A 14,625-nucleotide genomic window follows, 5' to 3' on the forward strand; every position below is an offset into this window, starting at 1 on the left:
TAATGCCATAAACGCACATGGGTCCAGTCAACCTCTATTCATGTTAGGGTTGTAAAGGGTAAATTGGTTACCCGATTGTGTGATGCTTTCCAGATAACCAGTTAAACAGTGGCCTGGCCAGACCCACCGTGCTGTGCGTGGGAGGGGTGCTCCAGCCCGCCAGGCCTGCTGCACCATGCCATGGGTGGGTGGGCTCCAACTGTGGCACAGTACAGCAGGCCCGGTCTCTACCAGCAGTGCGGCAGGCTCAGCCCAGCTGGGCCAGAGCAGCCTGTGATGCAGGAGGCTGCACCAGCCCGGCCAGGCCCACCACAGCACCGGCAGGGGGCTATTTCAACCTGGCCAGACCCATTGCAGGATCCTGGTTAATGGGTTAAACCCAATGTTTAACCTGCTGACTTTTAAAACGGGATTTTAAATCCCTCATTCGCGTGAATGGCAGGTCTGTGGGCAGGTGGCCTCCAGTCTGCTGCTGTCCAGGGCATTAACAAAGCAAACCATGAGTGTGTCTGCACTGTTGCTGTAGTTTAGATTTAACCTCCAGTCAGGAAGCCAGCGTTTGCCTATGGTTGTTAATGTCGGTTTCCAAGCCTAAGGGGACCCAAATTCATGTGACTACAAGTTTATTTTAAGATTTTGCCATTTTGAGGCAAGCTCCCTCCATATATATGTTATAACGTGTTGCTTCACCTTGTTCTGTCACATGTTGCTGGTTTCTTTTTCTTTGCGGGATAGCCAGGAAATGTTGCACTGTTTATGTGAGAATCCATTGAGAGGTAGTTTAAGAGCAGGGGTAGGGCTCAGGGTCCCCGCCCCAAACTTCGGGGAGCTGGTGCTCCAGCCCTGAGCCCTCTCATGAATTCCTCCCCCACGCCCTTCTGGGGGGGGGGGGGAGGAGAGGCTGGAGCAGCAGCGCAAACTCCCCGCTGCAGGGGGAATTGGGGAGTCTCATGGGCTGGCAAGCCCAGAGCCAGATCCTGTTTTATAGTAGCTGTTATTGGCTGGAAAGAGGGATTGTTGGCCTAATGAAATTGTCCAGACGTGTTATGTGTAGAGTAACGCCTCTAGAAAAGCTGTTTGGCTCTGTTATGTTGTGCAACATTAATAACCAATGACCATATGAAGAACTCTTTGTGGGTGAGAAGGTTTGTGGTTAAGAACTATTGTCTGATACATCTTTTGTGCTTTTATCAAAGGCCCTCTAGTGTGCCTCTGTATTGTGCCAATCAAAATTTCTTTACAACCAAAATCTAGTAGTGCTACATTCTTTTGGAGCTCAATATTTTTCCCATGCTTCTTTACACCCTGCCTGCTTCCAAACAGATATCATTCCAATGTAACATGCACACAAAAATGACTAATGTCTTTGTAATAACTTCCTTGTACATTCATGCTATAATCTTGGAGAGGTTCGATTCTTTGCAATAATCACTTCAGAACACCTGGAAGGGCTGAATGATTCTGTGTTGTCATCAATCTTATCAAGAACAGATCTTTCAAATACCAAAGGAAGGGAACAAACATGATACAATGGAGGTATTTTCATAATTCCTAAAATAAGTTATTAACTTTAGTATTTTACAATAAAATTTGGAAACTCAAAATTGAGATCAACTTCCTTCCTCAAAATATTGGCTTTCCTTTATTGGCTATGAGCACTAGTTCATTACTGTAGTGTTGCTTTTAGTGAGTGGGTTACTAGTTTGATTTTTAAAAATGCTTAAACACATATGAAGAATTGTAAAATTTTAAAAACCAATTAGATTTATCACCAAACAAATAGGTCATGTTATGGACCTACCCACTCAACAGGATCCTTTTGAAACAAAAGCCAAAGACTTTTGTGTGATCATGTGACAAGGATTGTTGTTTGGCCAGTTTCTCTCAAGCTGGTTCTCTTCGGTGAGTATCTCGTTGTAGAATTCCCAAATCAAAAGCTCTGCAGAGATAGCCTTTCTGTTAAAATTCCTATCCAGCTTCTTCATAGTAATACTTCGGTGGTTGGGTTCTGCCCCGAACAGGGTTCATTTCCTCTGCTCCTGCTTCATATCCAATAGTAAGCCCTGATTGGCCTGGTGTTTTCTCTCTAACTTCTCCAGCAGTCTTTCTGAATAATAATCTTTTAAAAAAGAGTCCTGCTGCTGCTTCAGAGCTTTGACTTTTTAGACAAAAAGTTTGACTTTGTCATTAAAACCAGCTTCTACATTGGCCATGACCTGTACCTTGGCAAAGGGGGGCATTTCCACAGGTGTTTCATGCAACCCTAAAAAAAGATTCCTGGAGCTAGGTCTCAGTGCATGCTTTCCTGTGCTGCTGCCATCGCTGTTATTTGGGTGTCTTGGAAACTTCCCTTTCAGTCTCCTGCTCTCTGCTCTTGCTTTGGGGAAAACTGGTGCACTAAGATCAGTGTTGTTGGCTTCAGGGTCCTGGTGCTGTGTGGTGGTTGGCACAAAAGACATGTCTGGTGTATAGTCACCTACAAACTGCTTTCTGTCATATTCCTCATCTTTAGCAGTGTGGTATCCTGGGTCATCCAAATGAATTCACTTGTCAATTCCCCACCACTGTCTAGAGTCCGGAAAGGTTTTAGTATCTGGATTATGCTCTTTTTCGCAGTTCTTCCGTAGCTTGGCCACATCTAGTTTTATTTTATTCTCTGAGCCCTTCAGCCAATTTACAGATACGTCCTCATTCTCTCCTTCCTTGTCTTGATAGTCTCCATAGTCTTTCTGCCCAGCAGATGAGATTGGAGCCCCTTGAGTCTACACGGAGCAGACTTCATGCTGGGGCTCTATCTGTGCTGTAAAACGGCTCTTACAGTGTTTTCTCTATTACCCGTCATGGTGGGGTGGAAAGTGGAAAAAGGGGCGCTCAGGGTGAGCTGTTTGACCAGGTCCCAGTTGCCACGCAACTTGGCATGAGCCAGTTCTGTCCTCCTCAGCTTGGAGGCAAATCGAGTGTACAAGATTTTCTAATCAAGCGTTAAGGAGTTTGCTGCCTGCTTTTTCATGGACTCCAGGATGCTCTGTAACAGGACCTCTTCTCTGCAGTTGAAAGCAAAAGCTAACTGGGATTTTGCTCCTTTGGACTGAATTTTCTCCCCCATTCTAGAAAGAGCAGTTTAAAACTGCTCTTGGCAAGTGAATCGGCTTTTGCTCTCTGCTGACTGCCGTCTGTCCTTTCCACGCTTTCCCACGTTTAGTTTTCTGTCCTCACTGCTGCTGGAGTTAAATATTAGCAAAAAGGCTTTTAAATCTGTCAGCCCTGAAGTCCTACACTGAGGCCCCAGAGTTTGTTGACAGACCTGGCCCATTACATGTTGTCAAGGAAAGACTGAAGCCTTTTAGAGAGGAGGGATGTGCTGTCCTTTTAAATGCTAGCTTTAATGCTTTGGTAGCCCAATGGATAGGCCCACATCCAGCTGCGTAAATGTATTTTGTAACAGGAAGCCACATAATGTCTACAAACGGTGCCTTCAGAAACAAGCAGAAAGAAGAAGGTAAAAAGTAAATGCATCTTGTTGTCAGCAACAATCTTACTGGAAACCTTAGGGCTCTTTTTCACTGTAGCTAGTTTCAGAGTCTTTAGAGTGCCACAGGACAGTTCATAATGTGTAGCAGTTTGTTTTCAGACTCCTTAAGCCTCACACATACATCTGTCAGGCGACTGAAGCAGTAATAAGAGACAGGGTCTAGATCAGGGCTACTCAACACATGGCCCGTGGGCCAAACCCACAGCCCGTTTGTTTGCGGCCTGTGATGCAGTTTGGGTTTACGCGGGGCTCAGCCCGCAGCCCGCGGGTGGGAACCAAAACAAAATAGTAGTCCATAGAATGGTTTTCTGTTGAGATATGTTTTAGTAGTTAAATTCCTGGATTTTCATTGCTCATTAACAGTGCTGTCATATGGGTGGAGATCGGGTAAATATTGTATTTTATTACTAGAACTGACGTAAATGGGGCCTGCGTGTTGTGTAGTCTTGCCTTAATCTTTGTATTCATGCCCATCACTGTGAAAGAAGCTATTTGCATATATATTTGCATATATATGCAACCGCACTTAAGTTGCTGCCCTCAGCATGTGCTGTATTATTGTGGCCCCCAGAGTTTCCAAAGTTGAATAGCCCTGGTCTAGACTGTGAGGATTTTAAATAGCGTCGAAAGACATTGGTCAGCACTGGCCCCTTTCCTTTATTTAGCTTGTGGCAGAGGCAAAGGGCAAGGGAACTGACCCTCCCCCTATGGTTACCCACTGTGGTGAACATGTAAATTGATGACTAAGGATGAGCTCTATCTGTCCAAATTATTTTAAAAATCAATATCAAACTGCTAAGCATAAGCATATGGTGCTGAGGCAAAAGCCCCAGTTAGGCTAGTCCCAGAGTCCAGGAGATAATGAAATGGGGCTGATGTAGCTGTTGTCATCCTGACCATGAAGTTCCTAACAATAAAGTGATACAATTTTCCAAGCCCTGCAACATCCAGACAAGTTTGGAAAAAGCAGTTAGACTTTTGTGGGGGGATTAGGGAGATGTTATATTAGGCAAAGGCCTTTCTCTTCCTAAAATAATGCATGGCTGTTGTCCACTAAAACTTACTAATGGCAGACCTCCACGGACAGGACCTGAGTTTAGGGAACAACCTTGTGAGCAACCTCATTGTCCATCTGTCCACACAGTATGCTCTTGCTATTCCCGCTTTTTAGGTCTAATTTTTTTGTAAGTCTCTGCTATGGGATCTCCATTAGGCATAGCCAGAAATTATACCACTACCAGTGTGACATGTAGCAAAGTAAAACAGTATTTATTCCTAACAGGCACAGCCAGCTTAGAAAGTAATTTGGGTAACACCGACAGATGGAACAACAATATTTTGCTGCTATGCAGCAGCCCCGGCGGCCAGCTGGGGAGAGGGGTGTTTCTTCTGCCATACAGTGATCACACCACTGTGCTCAGTGAGGCGTGTTTCACAAGCAAACCTGGCACGAAGCTTCCTGATGTTATTGAGGGAAACAAAAAAACACAGCGACGTGCCTCCCGGGATGGCGCATTCAGCACAGCAGCAAAGAGAGAGGGTATGAAGTTGAGGTTGTAAAGGTTTGATATAAACAGCGGTAGCGCTCATGGGCTGGAGAGAGGGGCAGGGAGGGAGTGTTCATTTCATCACCATTGTCTTTCATGTGGCTTTTTTAAAAACAAGCACTAAAGTTATTAAACGCCTGTTAGGATGCAGACACCCCACTTCTTGTATGATTGGCCATTATGTAATAATAAAAATTTGCTTATGTTAATTGCTTATCCATGTAGAAACAAACTGAGGCCTTAACACAGCAGCAGCACAGGAATTAAGAGGTAACATACTGAAGACAAAATGTTTTAAACTCCAGGGAAACCAAATACCACCTAGTTGTCTGTCTGGGCTGTCACACACCACAGTAGTTCCAGAACAAGGCTGTCTTAAAGCAAACTGCTCCCTTTGCTTCTTCCCTAGTCTGGGCATAAACCTTGAACCAAGCTTGACCAGCCTTTTGATGAGTGCTGCTGTCAGTGGCATTGGGGGGAGAGGCGTTGATCACACAGCATGAGAGTGTGGTTAAAGAAAGAGGGAGAGGGAAAAGTTTCAACCTGGCACTAAATGTTGAGTGGCTGGCCTGGGTTTATTTGAACTGTGCACACGCATGCACGCGCGCATACACACACACACACACACACACACACACACACACACACACTATTTATAGCTAACTTATGGTGTTTTGCACTTGGCAAATCAGGCAAAGAAATTGCCCCATGGGTGCTCCTTCGCAATGTGCTAGATCACTAGCAGAAATAGCCCAGTCCAAAGCCAGTGCTTTGCTATAGCAGTGCAAATCAGTATTCATATTAAGGTGGCTACCAAGCGGGCCTAAATTTTAAGAGTGGTGTGTGTGTGGTGCGTGTTCACACATACACAGCTTTAGGGAGAGTGGCTCCTTTTTGAACAATGCTAACTTGCACTATTGCAAGCAGCCATCACCCCAAAATCCCTTATCACTCTCTCACAGGCTACGTCTAGACTGCAAGCCTCTTTCAAAAGATTCTTTCGAAAAAGCCTCTTTCGAAAAAGAGTGTCTAGACTGCAAGCAGTATTTTCGAAAAAACAAGCTGCTTTTTCGAAAGAGAGCACCCAGGCAGTCTGGATGCTGTCTTTTGAAAAAGCCCTGTTTGCATTCAAGAACGCCTTTTTTGGAAAGAGCACTTCCGAAAAAAGGCGTTCTTCCTCATGAAATGAAGAGTACTGCCGTCAAAAGAAAAGCCGCGTTCTTTCGATTTAATTTTGAAAGAACGCAGCGGTAGTCTAGACACAGGTGAAGTTTTTTCGAAAAAAGGCTACTTTTTTCGAAAAAACCCTGAAGTCTAGACACAGCCACAATGTGTCAGGAAACAGCCATGGCTAATACATCAGCAAGGACAGTTTCAGGAATCTGGCCTCGTTAAAGGTTCCTGACATTTATGGTGTGTTGAAAACGATGCTAAAATTACAACCTATCACTTTCAGGGGGTTCCTAGTTCTGCCTACAGGCTCAGGGGCTCTCTAGGAAAGCCTGCAAGCTATATTTCCAAAGTCAGCCTACAAACAAGGAGCCTGGACTAAGGTGTCTTGACTTGTACCTTGTTGCCAGAGAAAGCAGCCTGCTTTATCTCTTTGGGTGCGTCTACACTGCAGGGCTAAACTCGAAATAAGTTACGCAAATTGAGCTACGTCAATTTTGTAGCATATTTCGAAATAGGGAGCGTCTACACAGCAGTTATTTCTAAATAGAGCACTCCTCCAACTTCCCTTACTCCTCCTACAGTAAGGGTTACAGGAGTCGGAGTAAGAAGCTTGACAGTATTTTAACACTGTTTCAAAATAACTGCCTGCTGTGTAGACACAGACTAAGTTATTTTGGAATAGTGTTGCAGTGTAGACATACCCTTTCTGATTTGGGTTGTAGTGTGGTAGAATTATGGTGTCTAAGAAACAATTTGGTTACATTGCAACATTCCAGGAATCATATTTTATGTTTTTATCTACCTTCTCTAGGTGTATGCCATGAACACAGCATACATTCTTCTAGAAACCACGCTACTAGTATAGGTCTGGTCCAATAATACCTCCTGTCTCACTAGTCAGGACAGCTTGGAGGCAGAGGGACAGGAAAGGGAATGAGTACTTGCAAGGGACAGGATGAGATTTTTTTTTTTTACTGGTAATAGAGGGTTTTATGTTTTGTTGCTTTTTTCTAGGCCACTCTCATTGCACACACTACAACTCCTTGCATTCCTTCTACCATCCCATGCACTCCACCCACACCCTAAGCTCCCAGTGCACCATTTTCCCATCTCCTACTAGTATAGGCACATCCTGCAACTCTCCCATATCATGCCAGAGGTGCTGTGTACCCACGTGCCTATAACATCCCCCTGCCAGAGACTCTGACTCCCATACTCCCATTTTTACTTCCTTTCTTCCTGTGTTGATAAATTATCCAAAGTGTCAACATTTTATACATCAGCTGGATGATGGGCAGAGCTGAGGTAGGGGCTATCATTCTGGAAGGTGGGCTTGAGTGTCTGAGTGCTAGCAGTCTTGTTTGGTTGGATGGTTTTGTGTTGATTACTGAGCTAGTTGAATTTGATAGGGCTGTGAACCAGGTACTGAGACTCTATGTGCCCACCATTTCCACCTTCTGATTTTTCAGCAAATTCAAAAGGATTCTGCCTACTGATGACTGGAACATTTCTTGGAATTTTTGAATTGGTCAGTATGATGCTCTGTGATTGAAATATAACCATTTATAGCATTAATAGTGCCACTGTTAGACAATTACAACAGAAAAAGTACAAAATATATCCTATAAAATGTCAATGGAAAAGTTATGATTTGCTAAAGATGATTAGCCTTGTACCATCAATGTACCTAAAATTACGAATTTCACCTATAGATCTGTATCCCAAATGTGTTTGTGCCTAGAGTAACACCCACCATGTAAAATCTACCTTGACATCGGTCAGCTTTGTGTTGATGTCCCACTAAAGACAATTAACTCTCCCAGTGGGCCACATAAGAAACTCGTCCCACCCAGCATGTCTTCCTGTGGATTCCTTAGCCCCCAAATGGCAAATGACTACCAGAAGCGATGTAAGTGTATGTGGCATGCTAATATGAAATGTGCATGTGACCCTGGATTCCATCTTGTGTACTTTCTCATGAATTGTGCTGTGTTTTTGGGGGGACAATGAAATTCCACTCACATGATAGAGGATATAAAAGACTCTAGAATCATTACCATGTTTCCTCTTTCCTGCTCTGATTCTATGGATTAAGAACACGAAGGAAGATTCCAATCTAGGAACAGAGGACCTTGCAATCTTCTGGAAGTTCCCAGCAACTTTACAAACCATCAATCTATGGCACTACTGCTACAGGAACTTTGCAATGATTGTATGTATATAATCTATTAACCATTTTTAACTCTCTTCTTTTTCTTATAAGGTTTCTTATAAATAAACCTTGAGATTTTAGGTTACTAAAGAATTGGTAAGATCTGAGTTAGATATTGACCTGGCTATGTGGCTAATCTCTTGAGATCAGGAGAAACCTTTATTTGGAGACATTGGTTTTTAGTAATCACTCATCATGCAGCCTAGTGGTGGAGATAGGGGAGGGGTGAAATAAGGGCTGGACTACCTAAAAAGACTGCATTTTTGACGACTTATTAACTAGTATAGTAAGACAGAAGTTTACTTTTGTTACTGGGTTGGTATATCTATGAAAAGAGTAACAACTTCTAAATATGATTTAAGAGACCATATTTGTTCCAACATGAAGAAAAATTGATTTTATCACCACAATATATTAAAGATGCAAACTTTTATGATCCACAGTTGTGCACATCAGAGACATAAAACATTAATGAAACAGTACCAACACAAAGATTGAAGCTGAAAGAACTGTCATGCAGTGACTATTAAAATAAGCAGAAACTAATATAGGCTAAATGTAATTCAGCTGAGAAGCTGAAGAGGCAGACCTGAACTATTTATGAGCATCAACCAGCAAATCGCTGTTTCTGTGGTTTCTCAAGATGCACTGTGAGTCTGACCTAGCACCAGAAGTAGCCTCCTGCAGGAAAGAGGAAGTCCCCTACCTCCCCACCCACACCAGTACTAGCAGCTGGAGCTCAGTGCATAGTAGAAGCCCTCTAGTGCTAAAATAGCCTAATTTCATGGTCTATAATATGTTGGCAGTAAAAATCCTCAATAAAATTCTGCTTAAATGCAGTGCTAGCATGATTGCACCTGAGATAGTGTATTCACCAGAAAGCTAAGTGTCAACCTAGACTCCTAGGCTACGTCTAGACTGGCAGGATTTTCCGGAAATGCTTTTAAAAGTTTTCCGTTAAAAGCATTTTCGGAAAACAGCATCTAGATTGGCACGGGCGCTTTTCCGCAAATCACTTTTTGCGGAAAAGCGTCCGTGGCCAATCTAGACGCGCTTTTCCGCAAAAAAGCCCCGAACGCCATTTTCGCGATCAGGGATTTTTTGTGCAAAACAAATCTCAGCTGTCTACACTGGACTTTTGCCCAAACGGGAGCAGCATAGTATTTCCGCAAAAATCACTGATTTCTTACAGTAGGAAGTCAGTGCTTTTGCGGAAATTCAAGCGGCCAGTGTAGACAGCTGGCAAGTTTTTCTGGAAAAGCAGCTGATTTTCCGGAAAAACTGGCCAGTCTAGACACAGCCTTAGAGCAATTTTAGAAGGGGGGAGCAAATAGAATGACTAGGAGCCTGAAAGGGTTGTCTTGAGGAAAATTACAAGTAAATTTTGTCTGTCTTAGCTTAGTAATGATGAGCCATGGTAACAGATATCTAAAAGCTGTAAATTTCAAGAAGAGAGAGGAAATCTTTAGGCTGGCATGAGGGGCTTATCACCAGGAGTAATAAGATAAAGGAAGGAAATCTTAGGCTGAATTTCAGGACATGCCTCCTAGCAGGAACCAGGATCTTCCTCCTCTGTAGAAATACTTGCAAATGGAGATCTGTGTAGAAAATCAGAGCAGAAAAATCTGCTCCTCCCTCACAACATTTTCTGCAATAGGGGGTGCCCCCATGCATTAAATGCCACAGTTCTGCCTCCAAAGCCTGATGAAATACCAGGGGATGGAGAGCAGGCCCTCAGTATGAAGGCAGATGGCTTTGTGGGTGGGTCGCTATATCTTTTTTCAGCTTTAATGAAGCCATGCTGCCAGGACTGCCAACCTCTTTGGGCTTCCCTTCATGCAAGGATTTTCCCAGAATGGACAGGGCTAGGAAACCGTTAATGCACTCCAGTTAACATAACAGTTGCAAAGTGGAGAAACTATAATAGAGTTTCATTCAAGGTAAATTAAGCACCGTTTGCTTGCATTATAAAGACGTCCAATGACCACAGCATAGTACAGCAAACAGGAGTCATTTCAACATCTGTGGCATTCAAATAACTGGGTATTTTACATCATGTGATATGTTATATAGCAAAGACAGACTTTCTTTTAAACCAGGTTCTTTCACATGTGCAAAGTGCATTGATGGGTAGTGTGGATTTACTACATGTATTCAGCAGACTACTAGCGTACCAAGGTAGAGGGTGTGGACATATACAGATCAGTCTCCTCATTCTGGCAGACTCCATTCTTTACACATAATTTCCTTAACAATAAGAGCATGGAAAAAAATAAACAAAAATTAAATGGTCAAGAAAAAACCTTTACATACCACATTAAAGATAATCTGAGCATGACTTGTAAGAAACATGTCATAAGTACAAAAGACCCAAATGACAATCCAAAGTCTCCTCCTAAAAACAAGATAAAAGGTAACAATTTCCTATTTACAAGAAAATATTGCTTTAATTAAAAACTCTAAAAACCATTCTCTTGGAGTCCATATAAAAATAAGAGTGTGTGTGTTTTCACATATATAATATGCTTATATATATTTATGGCTTTACAGGCAGCAATATTCTAGATTAAATGAGGGAATATAAATGAACTATTAATTCTTTTTCTCAACTTCCTCGGGTTTTATAGACTCTTCCCCTCCATCAGATAAGAAGCCACTTCCATATTTCTTCACTTTGTTTTCCACTTTGGTGAGTCTCTGTTTTACTTTGAGTTGGGCTGAGTTGTATTCTGCCATTAGCCTAGCAAACCTAGTCTGTAGACTGTCCAGTGCACTTTCAAGTCTTTCCACTTTTTCTTCCAAGTCTTTAGGGTCAGCTCCTGCTTTTGCTGCCTCCTCATCTATTAAATTGTCTTTCAACAGAATTTGCCGCCCTTTCTCTTCCAACGCCTTTTTGGCATCAGGATATTCAGTGAGGGCTTCCATCAAATCGTCTTTGGATAAACAGAACAGATCAGAATAACCAATGCTTCTGATGTTGGCTGTCCTCCTGTTACCAGATTTGCTACCCTTGATGTTTAAAATGCTGATTTCACCAAAGTAGCTGCCATCGCTTAGGACAACAAACTGTGTTATGCCATCATCTGCCACCACAGCCAACTTCCCCTCCTTAATGATATACATTTCCCTCCCAATATCCCCCTTTTTGCAGATGTAATCTCCAGGACTAAAGACTGTAGGTCTCAGCTTCAGCACTAGCTCAATAAGAAGTCCAGCTTCACAATCCTGGAAGATGCGCACTTTCTTTAGCGTATCCAGATGGACGTTGATAGCAATTTCAGCCTTAAGTTTATCAGGCAGGTTTTTAAGAACTTCCTTCTCATCTACTGTTTTCTTATTGGTCCAGAGGTAATCAAACCACTTAATGACCCTGGCCTCCAAATCCTTTGTCACCTTTCGGAAATGCATATACTGTTTTATGGAATCAACTTTGGCCTGGAACTCTGCCCTGGAAGCATTCATGTTGGAAATCATAGAGCCTACATTACCAACAATGGTAGCAAAGATCAGCACACCCACCAAGAAGTCAATGACCACAAAGAGATACTCTTCATCTTTCACCGGAGGTGGGGTTTCTCCAATTGTCGTCAGTGTCAGTGTTGACCAATACAAACAGTAAATATACTTTCTGGACAGACGTCCATATTCTGGGTGGGTCACATTGGGATAAACCCAGGAGTCAGTCCCAAACCCAATAAGCTTTGAAATTGCATAATATATGCATGCATTCCAGTGGATGATTATGAGAATGTACAAGACAAGATTTCCAATCCGAAACATATTTGGATAGTTTGTCCTGGTTTCTGTGCGATCAAAAAACTCAAATAGCCTGGCAAACCTCAGCAAGCGATTAAAACGTAGTTCAGGGTAGTTCAGCCCAAGTTTTAAATATGCCAGGTCTGTTGGTAAAAGAGAGAGCACATCCAATCTGAACTGTACAGTAGTAGTGTAATGTTTTCTTAATTTCTTTTCATCTTGAACTAGTAAGCCTTGTTCAAGAAAGCCTTAAAAGAATTTTAAAAAAAGTTCTCTGTTAGAATACATAACAAAATGGGCTACAAACCTATAATTAGTCAGAAACATTTCATAACTTATGCCTGAAGGATTCTTGTTTGCTTGCAAATACTGAAGACGTTATTGGATTTGAAACTTATCATACATTAATGTACTCTCCATAGGTTTCTAGTATGTTTAATAAAAAAGATATTGCATAAGTTTCATATTTACCACAGGCTGAACCTCAGTTGTCCAGGACTCTCTGGTCTGGCAACATCCATGGTCCGCAAGGACCACGGATATTGCTGGACTAGAGTCCCAGCCACAGAGGTTGTCAGCGGCCGAGAGCTCAGCCAGTCTGGCAGCAGGCACCCTGCAGAGGCAGTGGCCTGGGGGCAGGAAGCCAGCCAGGATGTGAGCCCTACCATCCCTGAAGCCGCTGCCAACCGGAGCCACAGAGCCACGACTGGCCAGGGCTGTGGAGCTGGGGATAGGGGATAGGGAGCCCTAGCAGCCACAGGCATGGAGCTGCTGCTGTCCAAAAGCAGAGGACCCCTGTGGCTGGCAGCAAAGCTCCACCATCCGGGGGCAGGGAGCCCCTGTGACCATGGGTGCAGCGAGCCCTGGTGGCTGTGGGTAGAGAGTCCCGCCAGTCTGAGCTGGGCTGCAGCCCTGCGTGGAGCTCTGCTAGCAGGCCAGGGGGAGGGCACTAGTCAGACCAGCGGCCAGATGGGGAGCCCTGGGACAGTCGGAGCCCTGACCTCCCCTGGTCCGGCAACCTCCCTCTTTCTGGATGGCTCAAGTCCTGAGGGTGCAAGACCAGAGAGGTCCAAATTGGAGTAACAGAATTACAGTAGCACATAGAGGCCTCACCCAAGAATGGAACTCCACTGTGGTAAGCATTCTAGCAAGCCTGACGAGCTCGGTCAGTAGAGCATCAGGATCTTAACCTGCAGCAGCAGCAGCTGGGAGCCCTGGGCCCCTTTGAATCACCAGGCCCCAGGACAACTGCCCCTTCTGTCCCAGTCCCATCAATGTGCCTGCACTTACTCATAGATTTATAGAGGCTACAGCCAGAAGTGAGCATTGTGACCATTTAGTTTGACCTGTATAACACAAGCCAGAGAACTTCCCCACAATAATTCCAACAGCAGATATTTTAGAAAAACACCCAATCCTGACTTAAAAATAGTCAGTGATGGAGAATCAACCAGGCCCCTTGGTAAATTGTTTCAATGGTTAATTATTCTCATGCTTAAAAATTTACACGTTAGGTTCCATTCTGAATTTGTCTAGCTCCATTTTCAAGCCATTGGATCGTATTATACCTTTCTCTGCTCAATTGAATGACTCATTATTAAATATTTGGTCACCATGTAGCTACTTACTAACTATAAAAAAATTAAAAAAACAACATATAGTCTAGTAGCACCTTAAAGACTAACAAAATGTGTAGATGGTATCATGGGCTTTTGTGGGCACAACCCACTTCTTCAGATGACAAGAGTATAATAAATCCAGATCCAAGATAATCAGTCACCCCTTAATCGTCTCTTTGTTAAGCTAAATGAATGGAGCTACAGTCTATCAGTATCAGGTAAGATTTGTAATCCTTCAGGCTTCAGTCATCCTTGTGACTCTTCCCTGAATCTTCACAAATTTATCAACATCCTTCTTCAACTGTGAGCAGCAGAACTGGACACCGTATTCCAGCAGCAATCAAGCCAAAAGGGCCTGAGCTGTCAGATGAAGATCTGCAGAGCGTGGCTGAAAGCCCAGTTTCCAAAAGGAAATACAATGTTCAGAGCAGCCTCTTTTCTCTGGAAAGCTACTTCATTATTCAGAATCATTTTGGTTCTCTGAGATGGGCCCTCGAATTTCCAATACACATCTTGATTTTGTACAAATTCAATTTATAAAAATTAGTTTCTTGAAAATCAAAAATATATAAATACAGGATTTAAGGCTCCCACTAAATCCTAGTCCCATTACAATTGTTTAACACAGGTTTTTAACATTGTGTCTTTCATTATTTGTTTTTGTCCATTACCCCTCTGAGACTTTTACAAAATAGTGACATGGACATGATGTGAAAGGACCTACTTTAAGCTGATGGAAGTCAACACTTCCCACACTTCACAGAATACAGTCCCACACTTCACAGA

General features: G+C 43.1%; 1 protein-coding gene across 1 annotated transcript in view; it reads right to left on the reverse strand.

Annotated features, from left to right (window-relative positions):
• Window positions 1-10,513: 10,513 nt before the first annotated feature.
• The window catches only part of CNGA3 (cyclic nucleotide gated channel subunit alpha 3), a 44,638-nt gene continuing 40,526 nt past the window's right edge, over window positions 10,514-14,625 (reverse strand). Inside the window, exon 8 of the mRNA XM_006137386.4 lies at window positions 10,514-12,468. Within this exon, the coding sequence (XP_006137448.2) occupies window positions 11,057-12,468 (1,412 nt within the window). The 3' untranslated portion in view covers window positions 10,514-11,056. The remainder of the gene's footprint in view (window positions 12,469-14,625) is intronic.

The sequence above is a fragment of the Pelodiscus sinensis genome, chromosome 1, assembly GCF_049634645.1.
Source record: "Pelodiscus sinensis isolate JC-2024 chromosome 1, ASM4963464v1, whole genome shotgun sequence".
In the NCBI taxonomy this organism is placed as follows: Eukaryota; Metazoa; Chordata; order Testudines; family Trionychidae; genus Pelodiscus; species Pelodiscus sinensis.